The sequence below is a fragment of the Toxotes jaculatrix genome, chromosome 20 (genome assembly GCF_017976425.1).
Source record: "Toxotes jaculatrix isolate fToxJac2 chromosome 20, fToxJac2.pri, whole genome shotgun sequence".
NCBI classification, from domain to species: Eukaryota; Metazoa; Chordata; class Actinopteri; family Toxotidae; genus Toxotes; species Toxotes jaculatrix.
In genome coordinates this window covers 9,871,355-9,891,197 of record NC_054413.1, presented here as the reverse complement: position 1 = coordinate 9,891,197, position 19,843 = coordinate 9,871,355, and the positions used below count along the sequence as shown (strand labels likewise).

At 42.8% G+C, this 19,843-nt stretch overlaps 1 protein-coding gene across 1 annotated transcript in view; it reads left to right on the top strand.

Moving 5' to 3' along the window:
- The window catches only part of stau2 (staufen double-stranded RNA binding protein 2), an 81,686-nt gene extending 65,749 nt beyond the window's left edge, over window positions 1–15,937 (top strand). The window contains exons 14-15 of the mRNA XM_041065981.1: window positions 13,565–13,630; window positions 14,710–15,937. Coding sequence (XP_040921915.1) covers window positions 13,565–13,630; window positions 14,710–14,745 — 102 coding nt within the window. The 3' untranslated portion in view covers window positions 14,746–15,937. The remainder of the gene's footprint in view (window positions 1–13,564; window positions 13,631–14,709) is intronic.
- The last annotated feature ends 3,906 nt before the right edge of the window (window positions 15,938–19,843 follow it).

Sequence of the window (19,843 nt, the reverse complement as noted above, 5' to 3'; positions counted from 1 at the left end):
GCTTTACATGCAAATTCAGCCCGACCCTTTGCATTTGAAGGAGATAAGGAAAGATTAAGCAAACCACACTGTCACTACCTAAATGTGAGAGGAAGAAATCGCAGCAGCAAGTGAAAGAGGAGATGCATCTCATCTTTTTTTTTTTTTTAGGGGGGATCAACTCTCATTTTGCTTGTCGTAGCTAGCTGAGCAACAGGCCGGCCTGCTTTCTCCTGTTGAATATGACAACTATCAAAGGCTAAGAGGCTTACTGTGATTTAGCAAGCATTTATCCTGAATATGATCTAGTGATATGACAAATTATAGTAAATTGCACTCTCAGGTACACAATGTTAGTTTATGTATTTTAATGTGAATTTTAATAGTTAAGTAGACCCTTTTGAAGGAATCCAACTATGCTTATTCGCTTGGCACTACTAGTAAGACTGTACACTAGATATGATGCCAGTTAACTTATCACAAAGACTGGAAAGAGAAGCAAACAGCAAACCTGGCTCTGTCCAAAGGTAGCAAAACACACCTACCAGCACCTCTAAAACTCACTAATTAACATTTTATATTTTGTTTGTTTAATTCATACCAAAAATTAACTTCCTGGAGTCTCCACAGGTTGGCTGGAAAATGCTGCTCCAAGAAATATCATAGTTCAGCACATGAGCCTTCCATAAAACACTGAATTGTTTGGGTTTCATTTGGATTAAACAAACAAGATGTAACTTGCTAATTTATGTGCTTTAGGGCTGCTGATAGGAAGATTTAGTTACCTTTGGACAGAGCCAAGCTAGTTGTTTCCCCCTGTTTCCACTTTTTGTGGAAACCTAAGCAAACCAGCTGCCACATACTGTATTTACCATACAGATGCTTGCTCTGTTTTCTGCAATTGCAATGTAATTGTTTTCTTTTCCTTTTACAAGCCTCAAGAGTGTCTTTATGTGTCACTGGTTTTGATTAGGTGTTCTCAGCGTCATTCAGATAATGTGTACAAAGACTGTATATGGAATCAAAAAAAAACCTGTTGTCAGGTAAAACATTCATTTTAAATCCATATGTAACTCATCTGGCTTTGTTATGAATGCATAGACGAAAGCAAACCGCAGAATGTCATTATCTCAGCAATCACTTATCCGTCTATAGAACCCACACCTCAATTTACCATGAAGGGAGGGAAAATTATGTTTTGATTACACTTCCATACATGCTTTGTAAACTGTGCTCGAGCTGTAGGAGAAAACGTTTTATCTACACTGCCTTCAGGAATGCCCACGTGCACACATGTACACACGTTGTGCTAAAGTGATTCCCAAAATGGTGTGATTTATTGTACATGCTTTCAAGTGAGAGTTCTAATGCAGCAGAGTTACTAAATAAACATTTGTTTTAGAGGCCCCCTTTTCCTCCGGGGACATCTATTCCTAATTTCCCTCTACTTCTCTCTTGACCCAAACTCGTTTTCTTTCTTTCATACTCTGTTTCTCTGTCTGTCTTTCTCTCTTTGAATCTCACACTAACCCCCCCGCCCCCACACACACACACATCTCCCTTGTGCCCAGTGAGTAAACGTGGAACCGTGTGAGCCTTCAGAAGGACTTTGAAATGAGACATGGCTGGGACATCAGAGGACTCTGCCACTCTCAATGAAGCCTGCTTGATTTATAAGAGAGTAGGGAGTGGGGGGTGGTGGCAGTGGGGGGGGGGGGGGGGGGGGGTTGTTTCCAAAGGCACACAAGGCCACGAGGTCCTCCATTAGTACCCTGACCCCAGTTTCATGGGACCAACCACTGCATAGGAGGAGAGGGAGGAGAAGAATGGAGGGATGGATGGTGGACATGGGGGGCTTGTGTGTGTGAGAGAGGGTCTTTTCTCTTTCTTTTTAACTTAGAAAGTCTGCAGTTTACATTTTCAGTGCAGAGAAGGCAGCAGAAATGAGACACCCTGCCTCGATCATTTGTCAGCGGCCTGCGGTGCCCTGACTTAAATGTCTGCTTGCTGCTTGTACCTGATCCATCGCTCAGTCCTGCCCCTGCTCCCCATTTTTACGATTCTCCTCACAGTTTTACTGTCCGCAATCTAATTAGCTGTGTCTTAATCATGTGTTAAAGCGCAGCGCCTTCCTGGTGTTTACTGTCTGTTTGCCATGCTGTAAAAATGTGTGAGGTGGCTCGTAAAACTTGCCCACAGAGGATTAAGTACTCATTCCTCTTTTGTGGATAAAATCACAACATCAATGACAAATAATGGGTTATATCCTCTGCAATGTGCTACTGCAGGAAAACTGGAACACTGATGTACTTGCTTTGGCATGTGGACAGGCCTGACTTAGCTGCTTCTTTTAAACTGTTTAGGCACTTCAAGGGAAGCTACTCATTCTGAGGAAATCATTTCCATTCATTTTATTTTAATCCCATTAGATTTTATTTTTGTCCTACTTCATGACATTTTAGAGAAACGTGATGTTAAAAAAATATCTTGTCTAGCTGAAACACACATGGCTTATTTAATTTCCTTTGCTGCTCCGTTTTTGGAGAAGATCATGTCATGCTGCTTTTATTGTGCATGTGAGGCCCACCATGCCTATGTGAATTTATGTGTGCTCATCACGTCAGCCTCTCTGTGTTCTGGCCTTGGCTCACGTTGGTGTTTGCAGACTGAGTCCATAACATGGCTTTGTTCCTGTTAAGATTGGTTCCTGTTGTTTATGAACACTTTGTGACAGGCCCGCCGGCTTTAAACCAACTCGGTAATGGCATTATACTAACATTTTAAAAAGACACATGTTTTCAGTGTGCATTACATTACGTTTTTCCCCATTGTATTTGGCGAGTTAGTGTGGCCCCTGGACCTGTTCATCAGAGAACCAGCCCGGTTGGAGGAGCCCTACCCAGCAAGGCCTGACTCTTGATATAAGCATACTGGAATTTATTGTTTTCAGTAAACATGCCTTATGCATAATCTGTCTCTGCAGTACACACTGCCAGTTGCCATAGGAACATAGTAGGGTTTTCATAACACTTCGGGGGCTCCCTGAGGCATAATGGGTCTCAATCGGCCCTGTCACACAGTGAGTTGCAGGCCCACTCAATATTTCTTGGGATTTAAGTAAAAGACAAAATGTCCATCCATATCTTATTGGCTCAGCGAGGATAGCGGGTAATGAGAAACAGTCACAAGCCTTGCGGGGATCCATAGCAAATTATAAAACCCTGCAACACGTTTTACAGACATGTCCCTAGTGTGTATGAGGTGATTAAAAGTCAGCGCAGAAAGGAGCTGAGGGAGCTACTTGAAGGAAAGGCCAATTCATGCTGTCTGTGTCTGCAAGGGTCCATATCGGCTTGTGTGATGTAATTTTCGTCATCTGTCTCCGAGGGTCCGCAGTGCGAGCCCCGGCAACTGCACATGCTTTTGACAAGTAAACCGAAGGCTTGTTTTGTGCACTGTATTTATGTACTGTTTATTTCCCGTCCTCAGTCTTGGTATTCTTGTTAAGCGGATGCACATTCGTTTTTCTTTTTGTTGACTTTTTCATGATGTTCAGCCAAATGCAATAAACAAACAAGCTTCCTCCTGCTGTCAGGCGGCCCTCAGGTTTGCTACTGCGCATGTGTGGAACGTGTCCACGTATGAACACCCCCAATTTTAGTACGAATAGAAGTATGTTCACTTCTGTCCAAGGTCAAGCGGAAACCATGAATTGGTCTGAAGAGACAAGAGGAAGAAGGTGTAAAATGCTGTCTGACTGCGCGTCCTCTCTTGTTACCGGATGACTTTTCCACCAGACATCCACTCTCTCATACACCCTTCTGTCTTTGACAAGAAAATATAAAGGGCTTGTGATGGAGAGTTGCAGATTATTGCATGCAGCTGCTGGCTGTCACAGTAAGACACTTAGCCCCTCTCCGTTCACCCTTTATCTTAACCCCTTCATATACTACATTCCCAAGTTCCTCTTTTTTTTTTTTTTGCCTTTCCACACCTGTAAGTCTCATGTGTAAATCTCATCATCCTTTACTGTTGGTCTAAAGCAACAGTGTGTTTTAAATGAAGTGACGAACCCCCCTCCCCCCACACCTTGTCCAATATATTTTGTGAGTTTCTGAAACCATCAATCTGACAAAGGCGTACAAGTCCGCAGGGTTTCAGCTTCTCCTTCTAGCTCTCTTTTTTCATTCTTCACACAACCACCTCATTTTCTTTGTGCAAATGAATGCAGCACATTAAGAGCCATTGAGTAGAGATTATCTGAAAGTGTGCACCACTGTGTCAGTTTGAACCATTATTGTTCTTGGCCCTTTCTGAAACTGCTGTCTTTTTGTGCCACCTTTGTGTGTGGCCATGCTGAATAGGCGTCAACACTTTTGCTTGTATGAACTTCTTTTCTCAGGCAGTACGCTGGGCCCTAACTCATACTGAAGATCTGGGCACAAGATAGCCAGTGGACTTCTGTCGTTGTGATGGAATAGGAGGTTTTAATAAAAACTCTGTAAAGTGACGTTGCTGCGCCGATGACTCACCGGATCCATCTCCTCATTTGTTCGGACCGTTTTTTAATACAGCTAGTGTTTTAGCTTCAATCTCTTACCCAACGATGAAAAAATAATTGGATTCCAATTTTAACGGAAGGGCTGATAACAGCCAGCAATACTCTTTGACATCCAGGCTGATATCCTCACTAGCGATTGATACGGTCCACTGCAGTATCTTCACTAAGTTTATTATCTATGCAAATGAGGGGAAATGATTAAGACCTTGGATCCTACCCCTGGTGTGAGCTGCCCATACTTCCATGCTGCGGATAGAAAAGGTCTTTCCCTCTGGTTGTGTAGCAGCCAGGCAACAACCACAGCCATCGCATTTGCATCCCCACCCAACCACTGCTTGTACCGCTGCCCACTTCAGCTGAGCTGTGGACTTCATCACCAAGCAAACAGTGGGAGTTTGTCATTTTGAATTCGGGACAATGAAAATTGGCAGGAAAGGAGCAGTTAAAAGGATCATGTGGTCGATCTTTGACACAAAGAAATGTGGAAAGGAAAACGGCGATCGGGAAGGCAGAGAAGAACAGAAAAGAAAATGGGACACCCCTCGGGACTGATCACTATCTCTTCACTGATAAGAGAGCGAGTGCCTGAAGGCTGGCTTTTCTTCCCACAGCTTTTTGTACCTCCCCCAGGGCAATTTGAGTCCAATTGTTCAGGATTATAGAAGCTTCTCCCTCTGGCATAGAAAGGTAGATCTCTGCAGGTGAAGATGTGATGATGTAACACTGCTGTGGAGTCTGTGGGGAAGCCTGACTGAAACAGACATTAACCATAGAGAGGTCAGAAGGGAGTTTCTTTACTACATTTGTGAAGCTTTATGAAGCTTCAGTCCTTGGGATGACTTACATGCACTGTATTCTGGATGAAGGAGCTTTATTTTCTGTTTATGTCATCCAGTCAAGTTCAGCATAAATTGTGCATGAATTAGATGAGTCATAAAGAAATGATCCACCCAGACTGTCTCTAATCACCCAGGTTGCATGTGTGCTTGGTGGGGGGGGGGGGGGGGGGGGCTGATTGCTCATGAAACTTTAAGGGCTCTTCACTTTTGGAGGAATTTCGGCTTAGTCAGTGGTCATGTTGGTGAGTCACTGGCCTTTAGGCTGTTTTCCTCTTCTTACCCAGTATCTTCACAGACGGTAGTCCCATCACTCCTGCATTCTTCATGCCCCTTTTCTCATCTCATGATGTATTTAGTCACTGATTCATCAGCAACCTTGGAATAAGTTAGAAATATTGAGGATAGATCAAACACAGATTCCCCTGCGTAACTTCCTGTGGGTGGAAGGTTCCTTTCTCAATGGAAATGTGTCACAGTCTCCGTTCTTGATGAAAAGGAAAAGTGTCACACATTCTCTTCTTTGTTCAAAGAATGTGTCATCTAGCAAGCGTTGAGTCGCTCAAGATCTACTATATGCTCTTGACTGCTTTATGGTGACCCTCTTTGTTTATAATGTCATGATATGGGTTTAAATCTTTTTCTGAATTTATGAATAATCGGTGAAGAAATATTTATATATTGGCTTATAATATATTTTCAGTGTGCTATGAGGCATACTTATAATGTATGATAACTAGGTGTATTTTTAATCTTTCATTAACTGGTTTTATGACTCTCAGGCCCTGTTCAGACCTGGCATTTACATGTTTCTCCAGTGGTCTGATCACATTAGCGTTTAAACATCTTGGACAAAGCCAATTTACGTGATTTGTGCAAATTTGTTTCTTGACAAAGTTTGATTATGGCATACTAGCGCAGTGTTATCATAGAGGCCGTCTTTGACCGTATCTGCTTTTCCTCCAAGATGCTTTGCTGACAAGGCAGGAGTATGGTATGCTGAGGTGCTTCTGCCCCTCGCCCTCTGCTCATATGTTTTGTATTACGCCCTAGGAGGTGCCATGCTCAGCAGCTCGGCGATGGGAGGGGATAAAGCAGGCCTCTCCGGCCCAAATGACGCATGACATGGCGCTGCGCCCCGGGCCCTTATTTATGGCTTCCCATGTCAGCGAAGGCTTGACCCCCTGGGGTGCCCTAGAACCGTTACCAAACCTACTAACTACCTAACTTTGCTCAGCCAGTCTTCAGTGCTCATCACAGGCTTGGGAGACACACACACAAAAAAGGGCACACACTATCAACTATTAGAATTCTGGTCACCATAATGTGGCAGCATGCACACATGACTGAGAAGTATGCAGAAATCAAAAAGATTTCCTCACAGAGAAGTTTATTTAGCTGTACAACATTCACAGTTGCAACACTGTTGCACAAGAAGAGAAGCAGCAGATGTGAAGTGCTACTTCAGAGGAATTCAGGCTGACATCAGGCTACAGGCAGCGGCCTAGCTGTCAGACTACAGCTAGGCCACAGCCTTCACACACTGCCTCTTTCATCAGTGCCTCTGATGTGGAAGAGGATGTGAAATCTGGAGAGAGAGTGAAGAAGAGATTTGGTGAGAGGATCTGAATACATTTTCTCTGTAGTCACTCAAGAATCCATGTACATATCACACCGTATTAACAAATAGACGCATGCACTGCCAGCACTTATGCACACACAGGTGTTCACGAGCTATCCGGGAATGTTTCGGTGATCCCTATCCAGGGTTTTGAAGTGGTTTGCAGGAAAAGAATTTAGAGGAAACGAAAGCCAAGGGATGAGAAGAAGCTCGAGAGTAGACGACAGAAGGAAAAAAGGAGAAGAGAAAAATCTGCAATAGATAATGTTTAAAAGAATTTAATGAACATCAGAGGAAGACGTGACGTGATGGCAGGGTAGTGACAACAGTGTTAACACAGGACAAAAAGATGGCTGGGATTTTCTCTTCCCTGGTATCTCATATTTCTTTGTGCTTTGGGGAGTGAGTGCAAAAAGAGGGAACACTGTCAAGGTTTTATGTGACCTTTTGAAAACAGAACAAGCCCTCTCCAGAACAATATATGCAGCTTCAGAACTTCTATGACAACAGGACACTCATTTTTCCATCTTCCCAGGTCCTGCCTGTAAAACGCACTGTTTGAAATCCACTCTTGTCATTGTTTAGTCTACTGGACATCCCTTAGATCATCCTCATGAGCAGCCGTCCTGCATCCCCTTCATGCTCCGAGTCCCCCCCGCCTTGCCGCCGCTCAGAACCAGCCACCCAACATTAATCGGACTCTTTCTGGCGTTGTTAAGACCTGACAGCGAGCATGTTATGGCAGAATAAGAGGATCAATGTCCATTGTACAACTGAGGAAACAAAAGCCAGCGGTGTGGTTTACAATCCATCCACCCCAGCGTTGTCTCGAGTTCTAAGAAGAATCTAGACGAGGTTGTGAAACCATTCTGTGGTTTGTGTAAATCAGTGATAGAGTGGTACTTGGTGGAAGTGAGGAAGTGCATCTAGCCAAATATTGTTCCTGTAAATGATGCAATGCGACCCTCTCTCTAGCCATAAAAATGACTAATATTACACAAAAAAACTATTAAATGTCCACAGCAGCTCATGAAAGAAGGCATTGCCATCCTCATATCCATCCAACAACAGTGTTTATTGACCCTGCAGGTAGAATAGGTCTGCATGGTACCAAGTAACGCCACACCACTGAGCCTTTAAAATTGTATCTCCACTATTTTTTGTTTCAGTTTTGTAAATATGCCCACATGCATCCATTTTACCGCACCTGCAGAGATTTCAGGGGTGGTATCGAGGCCTACCAAAAATCACAAGAAGAATCTGGGGGAAATCCAATTCCCCTCTCCTGCCTCTTCCTCCCCTTAGATGTTGTGGACGTCCATACACATGATTTAGATAATGACGCAGGATCAAAGCAACGATGGGAGGCTGCCGCTGATGCTCTTGGCCTGGACTGAAGATTAGGGAAGGGTTTGATTGGTCCAGCTGGACCGTACAGAGCCAGAGAAAGCCCTGGGAATTTGGATCTGCTTGGTAAAGAGGATAGTACCACACTGTACTCTTGAGACTGGGTCATTGGGTTAAAACCTTGAGCTGGTGTCTGCGCTTTCATCTGGCCTCCAGCAGAGCAGGGACAGCATCTGATCTGATAAAGTCAAGAGAACAGGCAAACTAGGGTAACGTTTCCCTTTCTTCTATTCCTTGGAAGATTCAGGGTAGGAGGGGAGACAGAGATGCAAGTATGTGAGATTGAATGGTGTGCTGGTGGTCTTCACCTCATTAGGACCTCCCTGATGTCTTTGATGGCTGCTTAGGGCCAGAGGGTGAAGTGATGGAGATCGAAGGGTAGAATGCTCCCGTCCTGTCTTCTCTCTGGATCCTTTCCTACCAAAAATTTCTTTTCCTCTTCTTTTTTCTTCTCCCTTTTCACCCTTTACCCTCTCGTATCTCTTCTCCTTTGTTGTTTTTTCTTTCACCTTTTCTCCTCAGCCTCCCATTCCCAAAAATGTCTTTATTGCTTCCCTAGAACCAATAGTCCAGTGGTGAGAGCTGACACAGGGGTCTGATTTGTCAGGGTCAGTGTGATCCAACGATCCATCAGGCCGATGCCACAGACTCCTGGGGGACTTTGCCTTTGTTTGGTTAAGCCGCTGATGGAAGCGAAGCCTCTGTTGGGGAAGCCATTAAGACCGCAGCAGGCCCAGAAAAATGAGCCGCCCTTGTCACTCCACATCAGGAGCTTGGCCACGGTCGCAGATCCACCTCAGACGCCGTCACATTTGACCACTGTTTGTCCAAGCCTTTGAACTAGGGACAACTAGATAGATAGATGAATGAGCCCATGTGTGAAGTGGCTGCGGGGTGCTACAGATTGGTTCACAGCCTTGGATTGATGGTGAATGCAGGGTTGTTATCTAAAGTTGGGGTGAGGAAAGATGATAGGTGAAGAGGGAATGATGAAGGTGACTTGAGTACTTGTCCCATAGTAAATTCAAGGGGTTGCTTTGGTGTGGGTATGTTACCATAGGTACTGGTGAGACAATGAAACACGATCCAAGAAGTCCACTTTGAGCGAGACATCCATGAGTTTGAGTTATTATCAGATGCAAAAATGTTATATAATGGTTTGGCACAACTTTTTTTTTTTTTTTAACTTTTAAATATAGATGATTGTGAGGTAATCAGAGGTATTCGAGCAAGAATATCCTTTTGTACGTGTTTGCATTGCCAAATGTCAGTTAACTGTATTTTTAACTGAACAACCTCGAGTTTTGTTGTTGGAGCTCCCCTGCTGTGCTAATGCAGTGATCTCATCAAAGTGAATGAGGCTATGTTTTTTTTTTTTTTTTTGGTTTTCATTCACTCTTGGTTTTTATGTGTATCAAAAGTACAACACAATGAATGCCTTCCAGGAATGACTGTGTTAAAATGTGCACCGTTATCCCCATATTTTAACAGCTTCCGTGTCGCTCCCCCATTGATTGTGTCCATTCCGAACAGTTGTAAACACTTTTGCCTTCAGAAGTGGTCGGACGACACATTGAATAAACTTATTCTTTTCTAGCATTAGAGGTGGTAAAGCTCTAAGTAACCGCTTTTTCAGTTTAAAACTTACATTTCAAAAGCCTCTGCCATTCCATTCCTCACCCATTTGTTAATAAATCAGTGCACAGCGTCCTCTCTGCACATTGTCTCTTAACCCACCTCTTACTCTCGCTTTGTTCCATGACAGAGATGGAACACCTCCACCTTTTGTGTCATGGCCTCAGACTAAACATACTCTTCTGGTGTTGATGCGTCGGTGTAGCGGCTGCCTCTAACGATGGCCAACTTATCTCATTAGAAAAATAATGATTTCACTGCCTGCCATTCTCACAGATAGGCGCAGTATTTGTCTTAGGCCCTACGTCCTTCGCTGAGCTGCTGGGCCCAGGGATTGGCTCCCTCGGCCCTTATGCCTGCCTGTCGTATATCAGCAGCGCTGCCACCGCCAAGCCCCTGATTTATGGCTGTTTATCTCCAGTGCCCCCCCCCCCCCCACCCTTCTCCAACAGATGGGCTCTGGCTATTTACTCAGGGAGAGAAAGGGCCCAAACCCATAGAATAAATACAACAAACAAGAGGTAATCATGTGGAAGTTAGTTGTGATTACAATTTATTGGTCACCAGAGAAAACGGGAGATTGATCTGTCCCTGATGTTTATCAGGTGTGACACTAATCAGGTGTCCTAGATTAATCTGGCTGTGTTAGGTTTCCTTCTTATCTTAATTACTATTTCTGTTTCAGTATGTGTGGATAGTTCTGGTCATTATGAGCTGACATGATGGTACTGTATATGTATATATATATTTAAAAAAAGCATTTACCCGTTATATCAAGAGTCCCCCTGATATGATTTATGTTTATTAACAGTGTAATTGTGAAAACATTCCTTCAGCTGTCATGTTCTACAGGGCTGTCACCTTAAATCTCTGCAAGTATAAGCCCTAAATCTCACTGGCTGTCAGATCTTCACAGAGAAAAAAAACACATTGCACCATAAATTGTCTGTTACAGACTTTAGAGGGGCTTCAGTTGATTTCTGAGTCTCTGGAGAAAGGCCTTAAGTAATAACCCGACAGTATCAATTTTTCAAACTGGTCCTAATATTATTGTTGCAGATTTTTTTTTTATTACCTGTAAGTATCACTGATTTTTTTTTTTCTCAATTTGATGGATATAAACCAGATTTTGACCCTTGCACCTGTCAGTCATGAATTATGACTCCTGGTTTGTTTCTCATAATCTGAAGTTAAACACTTTGAAAATGATTTTGGACTCGAGCACACGGATAATAGTTTGTAACATCCTCCTCTGTATATTGCATTCCATACAGACACATTGATACTCCATGCCATGGGATTTATATTTTATCAGGATTAAAACATGATAAATGTTTCCTCCTGGTGCACATGAGCTTAAATACAAACCGTTACTCATGCGGGGACGTCTCTTGTCTGTGTGTCTGAGAGTATCAGAAAAATGTGTCCCGGTCAGATATTCTTGTGAGGAGGACGGTTGATTTGTCAGTGCCACGTAGCTGATGTAATGCATTAGAATAAAATGCAGAGAGACGTCAGTGGGTTTCATGATGAAGTGATCTCAGCAGTTGTCACATTTCACTCATCTGCCGAGCACAACCAATTATGCCTTATCTCGACTCTGATTAACCAGTGATGGACTGCAACAGATCCTGGATAATTCTGACCACTAAAGTGGCAGATGTGTGTTTTTTATGCTAATGTTCCTTTAATAAGTAACATTATCTCTATTTATACAAAGTAGAAACTATATAGTATATTTAAAAAAAAAAAAACACTTTTGGAAGATTCAACATCTTTAGCATCAGAAACTCAACCTGTGCTCTGGCTTATAAAAATGGCCAACCAAATAAAACTACTACTAAATCTGACACAAGTGCAGTGATGGTGGAATGCATTTACAGGTTACACTATAAACAGAACAAACTAACTCCAAAAATCTCTGATATGAATCATGCAAACAAGCCATTTTCTTTCCCCTACTTCGCAGTAGATAATAACCCAATTTTTCATATATTACACCATTTGACATTGTTGTACCTGTTTGACATTTTTTAATATGACATATATATGACATTATCTATCATTTGAAAATGGCAGCACCCACATTGACAAAGCAGTTTGATAGTGTTTTTAAAGGGTAATTAAATCTTGATAAGCAGCATGATAACACACTGGATGTATCTTACTGCTCAAATACTGGATGAGATATATACTGCAAGAGAACAGATTTCACCCTCAGGCTGATAGTGTATGTGGAGTTTTAGATACAAACTGGCCGTATGTACAATATTTGAATATAGTAGATATGAATATCATGTTCTCTCATGATGGTTGGGTATGAAAGGAAGAGGTCTGCACTGCCGGAACCACTGGTGTCAGCTCTGTTGGGAGATGTATTCCCCCATCTGCCCCCTCTGCTCCAAATCAGCCCACACTGAGAGACAGAAACAGAAGAGAACAGAATGAAGAGAGGGCAAACACATCTGGAGCCAATCGTTAGGATGGAGGATGAAGGATCCTTGTCAAGATCGGCCCTGCAACCTGGTTAAGATCAGACTGAGCAGCTCATATTGGCACACTTAAACTGCTCCTTTCTAAAAGTGGCCCACAAGTGGTTTCTGATTGTGACATGGATTGTGCGGATCAGCACTCTAAATATGTAGTCCAAAGGTGTCATGAGTGCCATGAATGTCAAGAAATCTTTACTAAAAAAAAAAAAAAAAAAAAAACCACCTGACCCCCACACATGTTGCATTTATTATGATAGTAGGCCCCGGACCCTCCTCACATCACCAGCAGCCCCTCTAGCTGGCACAGACAGGCGGGCGATGAGTGGGAAGGAAATGACATCATGGCATTTTTGATCCAAGCTTGGCAAGAGGAACCAGTGAAATATCTAAGTTACATAGTGTGAACTCATGGAAATATAGATAGGATGTAGTTGGTTTTTTTTTTTTAATGACAGGGCTTTACGTTGCTACAGATGGGTGGTTGTGATTCTGAGCTAAATGTGGTGGAATTCAAAGAGCCAAGATGTGTCATTGTGCACTCAAAGCTTCGGTTCTCAGCCTCAAGTTGAGTGTAATTAAGCCATTACAAAAGGAACTGTAAAAATCCTACATACACACTTGCATATTTTCAGTTGTGGTGACTTAATGTGGGTTTTGGGGTATTCACAGTAAATTATGATGTGTGGGGTGTTTCTAAACCTTTATGATTTACAGGTATCGCAGACCTGCTGCTATTTGTTTAGCTGTGGTCACAGAGAATACAGATGTCACTCAGATTGACTTAGGAAAATGCAGAGCAGCCAGAGCATAAAGTGGAAATGTTAACCCAATAACGCTAGATAAACAGTCAGAGGAGAGGAGCCAAAGACAACAGAGAGCGAAGGGAAAGTGTCCTGCTGGCATCAGGTTTCCCAGAGTAAGTGTTATTTGAAAAGCAGCTGAAGGGTGACACTCAACTCTCCTCCCACCCGGCCCCCCCCCACACCCTCTTCCCCTCTCTCACTCGACCATCTGTTGTTCTCTCTCTTCTCAGGCTGCTCTAAGTGCCTTGAAACAGCTGTCTGAGCAGGGACTGGACCCGGTGGATGGCCCCATCAAGGTACGGTAGGACACGGATCACGCCAAAACCTTCGCAGACAGCTGCTCCACGCTCATTCATTGTTGGATGTTTTACCAATCAGCCAATCAGGGTGAATGTGAGGATCCAGATGTGTGTGTCTGTGTGTGTCTGTCTGCAATCTGGCTTATTGCAAATCTTCAGCGCTCCAGGCTGGCCCATCATCAGCTCCCACCCACCCACACACACGTCCCAACATTTCCGCTCGACATTTTTCTTCCATAGGAAAGCAACAGTGGGCGTATATATTTACATGCACCATACTGTCATCAGCGCTCCGTACTTTGCATGATGGCTATCACCGCCGAGGCCCAGTCATGACAGAAAAGAGGGCTTTCTCCACGTCCCTCCACTCCCTTCCTCTAACTCCCTATCTCCTCCGTGACAAGGAAGGGAGGAAGGACAACATCGGAGTATCAAGTTGGAAAGTAGGAAATCACTGTCAAGCATTTCTGGAGTATTTTCATAGTAGGTGTGCCCTGGGAAGAAAAAAAGCCCCCTGACTTAGGAAAGGAACAAAGGGAGGAAGGACAACCGCAGCGTTTTAACAGCTTCATTTATGTCACCATCAGAGGAGAAGGCCAGTAATTACACTTTGACCTGAGCAGCTAATCGCTCATTTCTCACGTCTGTCTTTCCCCTCTGAAACTCATTAATTCCATCATACTTTGCTGTTGCCGCATTCTTGGTCATTGAGCCTCAGGTGATTCCAGTTATCAACATAACAAACATTTTTTTTCTTTTCTTGTGGCTGCACTCCCACACGCAAATCTGTGTCTTAACAGTCCTTTCTGGTTTAAAAAAAAAAAAAAACCCAAAGCATAGGATCTGCAGCTGATCAGTTAGTGTGAAACAGAGTGAGGTCAAGGACTTGTTAAGTGTTTAGAGTCACAGTCGCAGCACTTTCGTTTTCTCTGGAGGTTTTCGTTTACAAGAATCACCTATCTCGTTTTGAAAGAACTGGAACAAATTACTCAGAGCAGCACTGATTATTCGCAACATTGCTCCAGCATAGGCCTTGGACAAAATCCGCCCTAACAGAGTTTCATTTGTCTTTTCAGACCAGTGAACCATGTGGGAGGGAGGACGGACATTAAACAGACTAACTCAGGCACCACCACTCAGGTCTGCAAGGATTCAAAGGCTGTCGTCTAGGAGCTGACAACCCCGAACCCCCTCCTTTGGCATTCACAAACCTTACAACCCTCCCCACCCTTCACCCTGATCTCCCATAACCTATGACAACAACCTACACATTGCCCCCCCCCCACCCACCCACCCACACCCCAAACCCCAAACCCCAAACCCAACTACCCACAATTCCCCCACCCTTCCTTACCCCTCCACTCCACCCCTACCCCACGATTGCCACTGTATCCTGCAAAACCTGTCAACATGCAATAGGGTGGATGTGCACCGAGAAATGACCGACTAAAACACCATTACCTGAGTCTATGTGAAGACAACGCTATCTTAACACGTTTATTGATGATTTCAGTCAAAATTTAGAGACACACACACAAAAAAAGAAATAAATACATAAATGAAATGCAAACTAATGAGATAAATGCATGGTACTGTATGAAATCAAGGGAAATCCAAAGTGATAGACAATTTTCCCTTTGGATAAATGTCTGTTGGTATGGTTAAAACAAATATGTACATCATGCCATTGAAATACAAAAGAAACATTTTAGGGGAGAAACCAACTTGCGTACAGTAGCTTATTTTTCCGGGGGTATTATGTTTCCTTTTTTTTTTTTTTTCTTTTGTTATTTTATTAATCTAACAATGCTTGAGTACTGTATTTAAAATTAACCAATGCCAGTGCTGTGAAAGTTGTAGTTGTTGTCTTCATATATAGTCACCCAGCTTACCTTGTATGCTGACATAAAAAAAAAAAAAGAGTTCATCTATCTATATGGATGTGTATGACTTGCAAGAGTATCATATTCCGAAAAATAACAAAGAAAAGTTTTTTCATGTGGACAAAAAGGACAAAACTGGTGTTAGCAGTAATCAGTAGAAGTGCTGACCCCCCAGGATTGAAGGTTGGACCGACCTCTAGTTCCTGAAGGGTCTACCTTTCCCTTTTTAACATGACCCCCCCCCCACCCCCACACTGGCATAGCATCACTGGAGCATCACCTGACCAACAGCGGAGACAAAGGGGCCACCACAGTTGTACTTTTTAAACTAGAAAAAGAGGCCAGTTGCATTGTCAGTGGCTAGTTTTTTTTTTCCACACACATTCTGTAATGCCAGTAAAAAAAAAAAAAAAAAAAAAAACATTTTAACTTAGAGTCCAAACTCCAGAGTTTTTGTACGGGCTGCATGTCCTCTGGGGAATGAAAAGTCCTCTTCATTTTCCAGTGATTTTGTGTCAGTGGATCGTCGCCCCCACCCTCCCCATCTTCCCACCCCGCCCCCACCCCCACCCCGTCCCACAGTTTTGTCGATCACATCTACACCCATTGTGTGTGTTGTATTGACCCACCAAGGCATCAACTGGGTGCTTTTAATGCCTGCATTCTGGAGTGCATCTTTTGAGCGTAGAGAGCCCGCGTCCAGTCCGCAGACTCCCTCCCCTAAAGGCCACTTTGAATCACTCTGTTCACTGACATTGAGGATGTGTCTTCTTCTTCGCTGTGAGTGCAACGTGTAATAAGGCTGTTTCTGTTACTGAAATGCAGTAAAAACACCTCAGTTCATGTGGAAAAAAAAAAAATTGGGGTTTTTTTGGTCTCTTTCTTTCTTCTACAAGCAGGTGTAAACACATCTAACTCTGAATAATTTCCCCAGGGGCAATTCTTTCTTTCTTTTTTTTTTTTTTTTTTAAATCTTGTCATGATTAAATCTCACTTTATACACATTTTCTAAAAGTATAAGCTGGAATGTTAATTGGATTTAAGTAAGTGAAAATGAGAAACACTGATGACAGCAGGTGTTTGTGTATAGTGTTGGAGGACAAACACAGATGGGTTGTTCACACCAACATCTATACAACACAAAATAATCTTACCTCAAGGTCCATTTAAAAGCTCTTTCCAGGACTTTCAGCCACATCAAATGGTCTGCATCTGTAGGTATAGTTTTCTCTGTTGTCATGGAGTTGAATTAGTTGTCATCACATGGTCTTAGTATGGAACTTCGGTGATGTGTTTGGAAGCTCTAGAAAAAGCCAGTTAGAGGAACCTGAGATAAGATTATTTTATCATGCTGCTGCTCCCAAGGTCAAGAATGAACCTTAAACTAGTTCTCAAATAATTCTTAATAACATATATCTCAACAGAAAACTTCAAGCAACCCCCAGCATACATTGTATGCATTTATGGTTACCTACTTCTTTAATGCGTCTCCCATTGCATTCACTATCCGTAATGGGTAACATAATAATACAGAATTGGTGTTTGTGCTCCAAAAGAATCTACTTAAGTGCATTAAAATTGTAATAGTGTGTTATTATTCCAACTGTTGTCAGAACACATTATCATGTCCTGCTTTGTCTGAAGCTGTAGCAGATTCTATATGGTTTCTAATCATCTGATGACACTCCAAGCACAAGATTTATCTGCAGCCCTAGCTCACCGTGGCTTCTCATCTCTCAGTAGTATACAGTACTCCTTATCTTAAGTTAAACATCCAAGGATATTCTATATTGCTCACACTTCCAACAAATCCAGGGAAAAGACTAAAACTTGTAATACGTCTAACAATACTGTCTCATTTCGCAAACATTTTCTCAGTTTAATATGTAGCACGAAAAAAATCTGTCCAAGGACAAAGACGGTATTTCATGTTGTCCTTCACCTGGGCTATTTGAAGATCTCGCTTTGCAAACGAATAGCTGCAACATTCCTAATAGTATGACATTCTGTTAATTTGCATTGGAGACAAACCGTAGGCTGTAACGGCTGTCGTCACTTAGTAAAAGAAAAATGCCTCTTGTGTTTTCCGAATAGAGAAACTTAATCTTTAACTTTCAGCAGAGCCGATAGCACAAGGATAGATTGTGTGCTCCTTATCTGTGACATTCTTCTGTGGCATCATTCCATCGCCTTTACTTGCTTTCTACATGTAACGCCACCACCTGTCCCGTCCTCCAGCGCCGCCGGCCGCCTCTGCATCGCCAAACCCACTCTGCTCTCTCCCATTAGCGAGATGAATGAGCGGACGGGGACAGCGGCGGTCTAATTCAACTTCACAGACTAATGGACTCAGCTGGCAGCTACATCTGCTAGCCATTGAGGAGCGCCAAGGCTGTTCACACACATTAGCAGCAGATCTCTATTCCAGAAGCTTGTTCAGGTAGTGGCAGACCAGCTTGAGGCCATGTTAAACCCAAGATGAATTGCCTTGCTCTGACCAGCCAATATGGGAAGTGAACCTTACTTGCCCAAAATAGAACAAAATCAATGGGACTGTGGAGCTTGTCCGTGCCATGCAAAAGCAAATGCTAGTCATTGATTTTTCCATCTGAATTATGTGCCATCAACCCGCTTGAAGTCCTCTAAATTAGAGCTGTATTAACAGGAGGATAAAAGAGTGAAAGGAATCCTATAGATGTTGATCAATGTCCAAGCAACGATTCAAGCCAAAATCTTAATAGTTTTCTTCCTCGGATGAGTCAAAAAGGATTTTTGTGTGCACTTTACCACACCACAGAAAGACTCTGTTTAATAGCATCTTTTTGAGCTACGTGGAGTCCCAACAGTAGCTGGAAGTGGCTGCACTTGGTGCTGATTTGCTTCTGTACACAGAGGGATCGAAACTGTCAGTACAACTCTCCCTCATATTAGAACTAATCTGCCACTGAGCAACTTTATCCAGCCCTGATTAGTCACGGCAGAGGAGCGCTGCATGCTCAGGGCTGAAGCTCTGACATCTCCACGTTTCCCCCCGTGATGCAGCACGGAGGCGGGAGAGGAACTCACAGCAAGCAATCAGAGCGTCTGGAGGATGGGATGTATTCTCTGTTACCGTCAAAGTTGTCAGTTTCTTCTGTGGAGAGATGTGTGTGTGGCGGATCACTTAAACTCCCTGTTTAGTCCATTCTTCGTTTTAGATTCAACAGATTTGCATTTTTTGTTTTTTTGTTTTTTTTGTGAATTAGTTCAGTTAAAGCCATTATCGCTGAGTTGTAGTGAGCTGCGTTAATCTTCATGACTCATCTAGAATTGATCTCCTGGTAACTGGCTGTGCAGGGAAGGCAGTGATGAGGAAAGGTCTGAGACAGGAGTCAAAATCTTTAAAGACACGACTGTTTGTCTCAACCTAGATTCAGGCTTGTGATTTTGGTATTCCCAAGGGGGAGAATCCAGATACAGAAAACAGTGTGTTTTTTTTTTTCACATTTAATTCATTCATTTGATTATATTTTCAGTGACTGTCATAATTCATTTAAAGGCATCAGTTTACCTCAGGGTTTTGGAACAGGAGAACCTTTGTGGAGAAGAAATGTAAATCTTTTTTTTTTATTGTTTTTTTTAAATTTTCTATATAAAATGAATCTAATTTAAACTTCACTCCTGTGTTTGACATTCACTCTGCACAATGATGTGTGCGCAGAGTTTGACACTAGAAGGCTGGTTTCACATTCATCTGCCCCCCAACCCTCCACCTCATCAACAGCCATGAATGACTTTCAGTGTTAGAAACAAAAAAAAACAGGACCTGAGGTCACTAAAATCCCCAAATCTTCCAACAAATAGCAAAGGCTTGACCTCGAAGGCAACTTCAGCCCCTGCACAAAGCACAAACAACTCAGCAGTTTGAACATGTGAGTCCAAATCTAGCTCATGACATCTTAATGTGATACTCTGCTGACACCAATTAGGAAATTTTGCTTTTTTTCTTCTCTACAGGGAAGTTAAAGGTCAGCTTCAGCTACGTACCAGCTCTGGTGGAAACTGTAGGAATTTCACTGATGTTGCTCCGACTATGCAGCTTCTCAACTGCGCAGACAGTCGCAAAGACTGTTTTAACGCAGGCAGCAGCAGGAGCAGCAGCATTAATGGGTGGTTTTTCTCACCTTCAGGCCACCTTTCATTATTCTTACTCTGTATGGCGTTAAATGAGAAAAAAAAAAAACAGAACTTGAGACTCAAATTTAACCTTTCTGTAACTCACAATATGACAACTTTTTGTATCCTTTTTCCTTTTTTTTGTGGTTTACAGTGTCACAGGCACAACTTT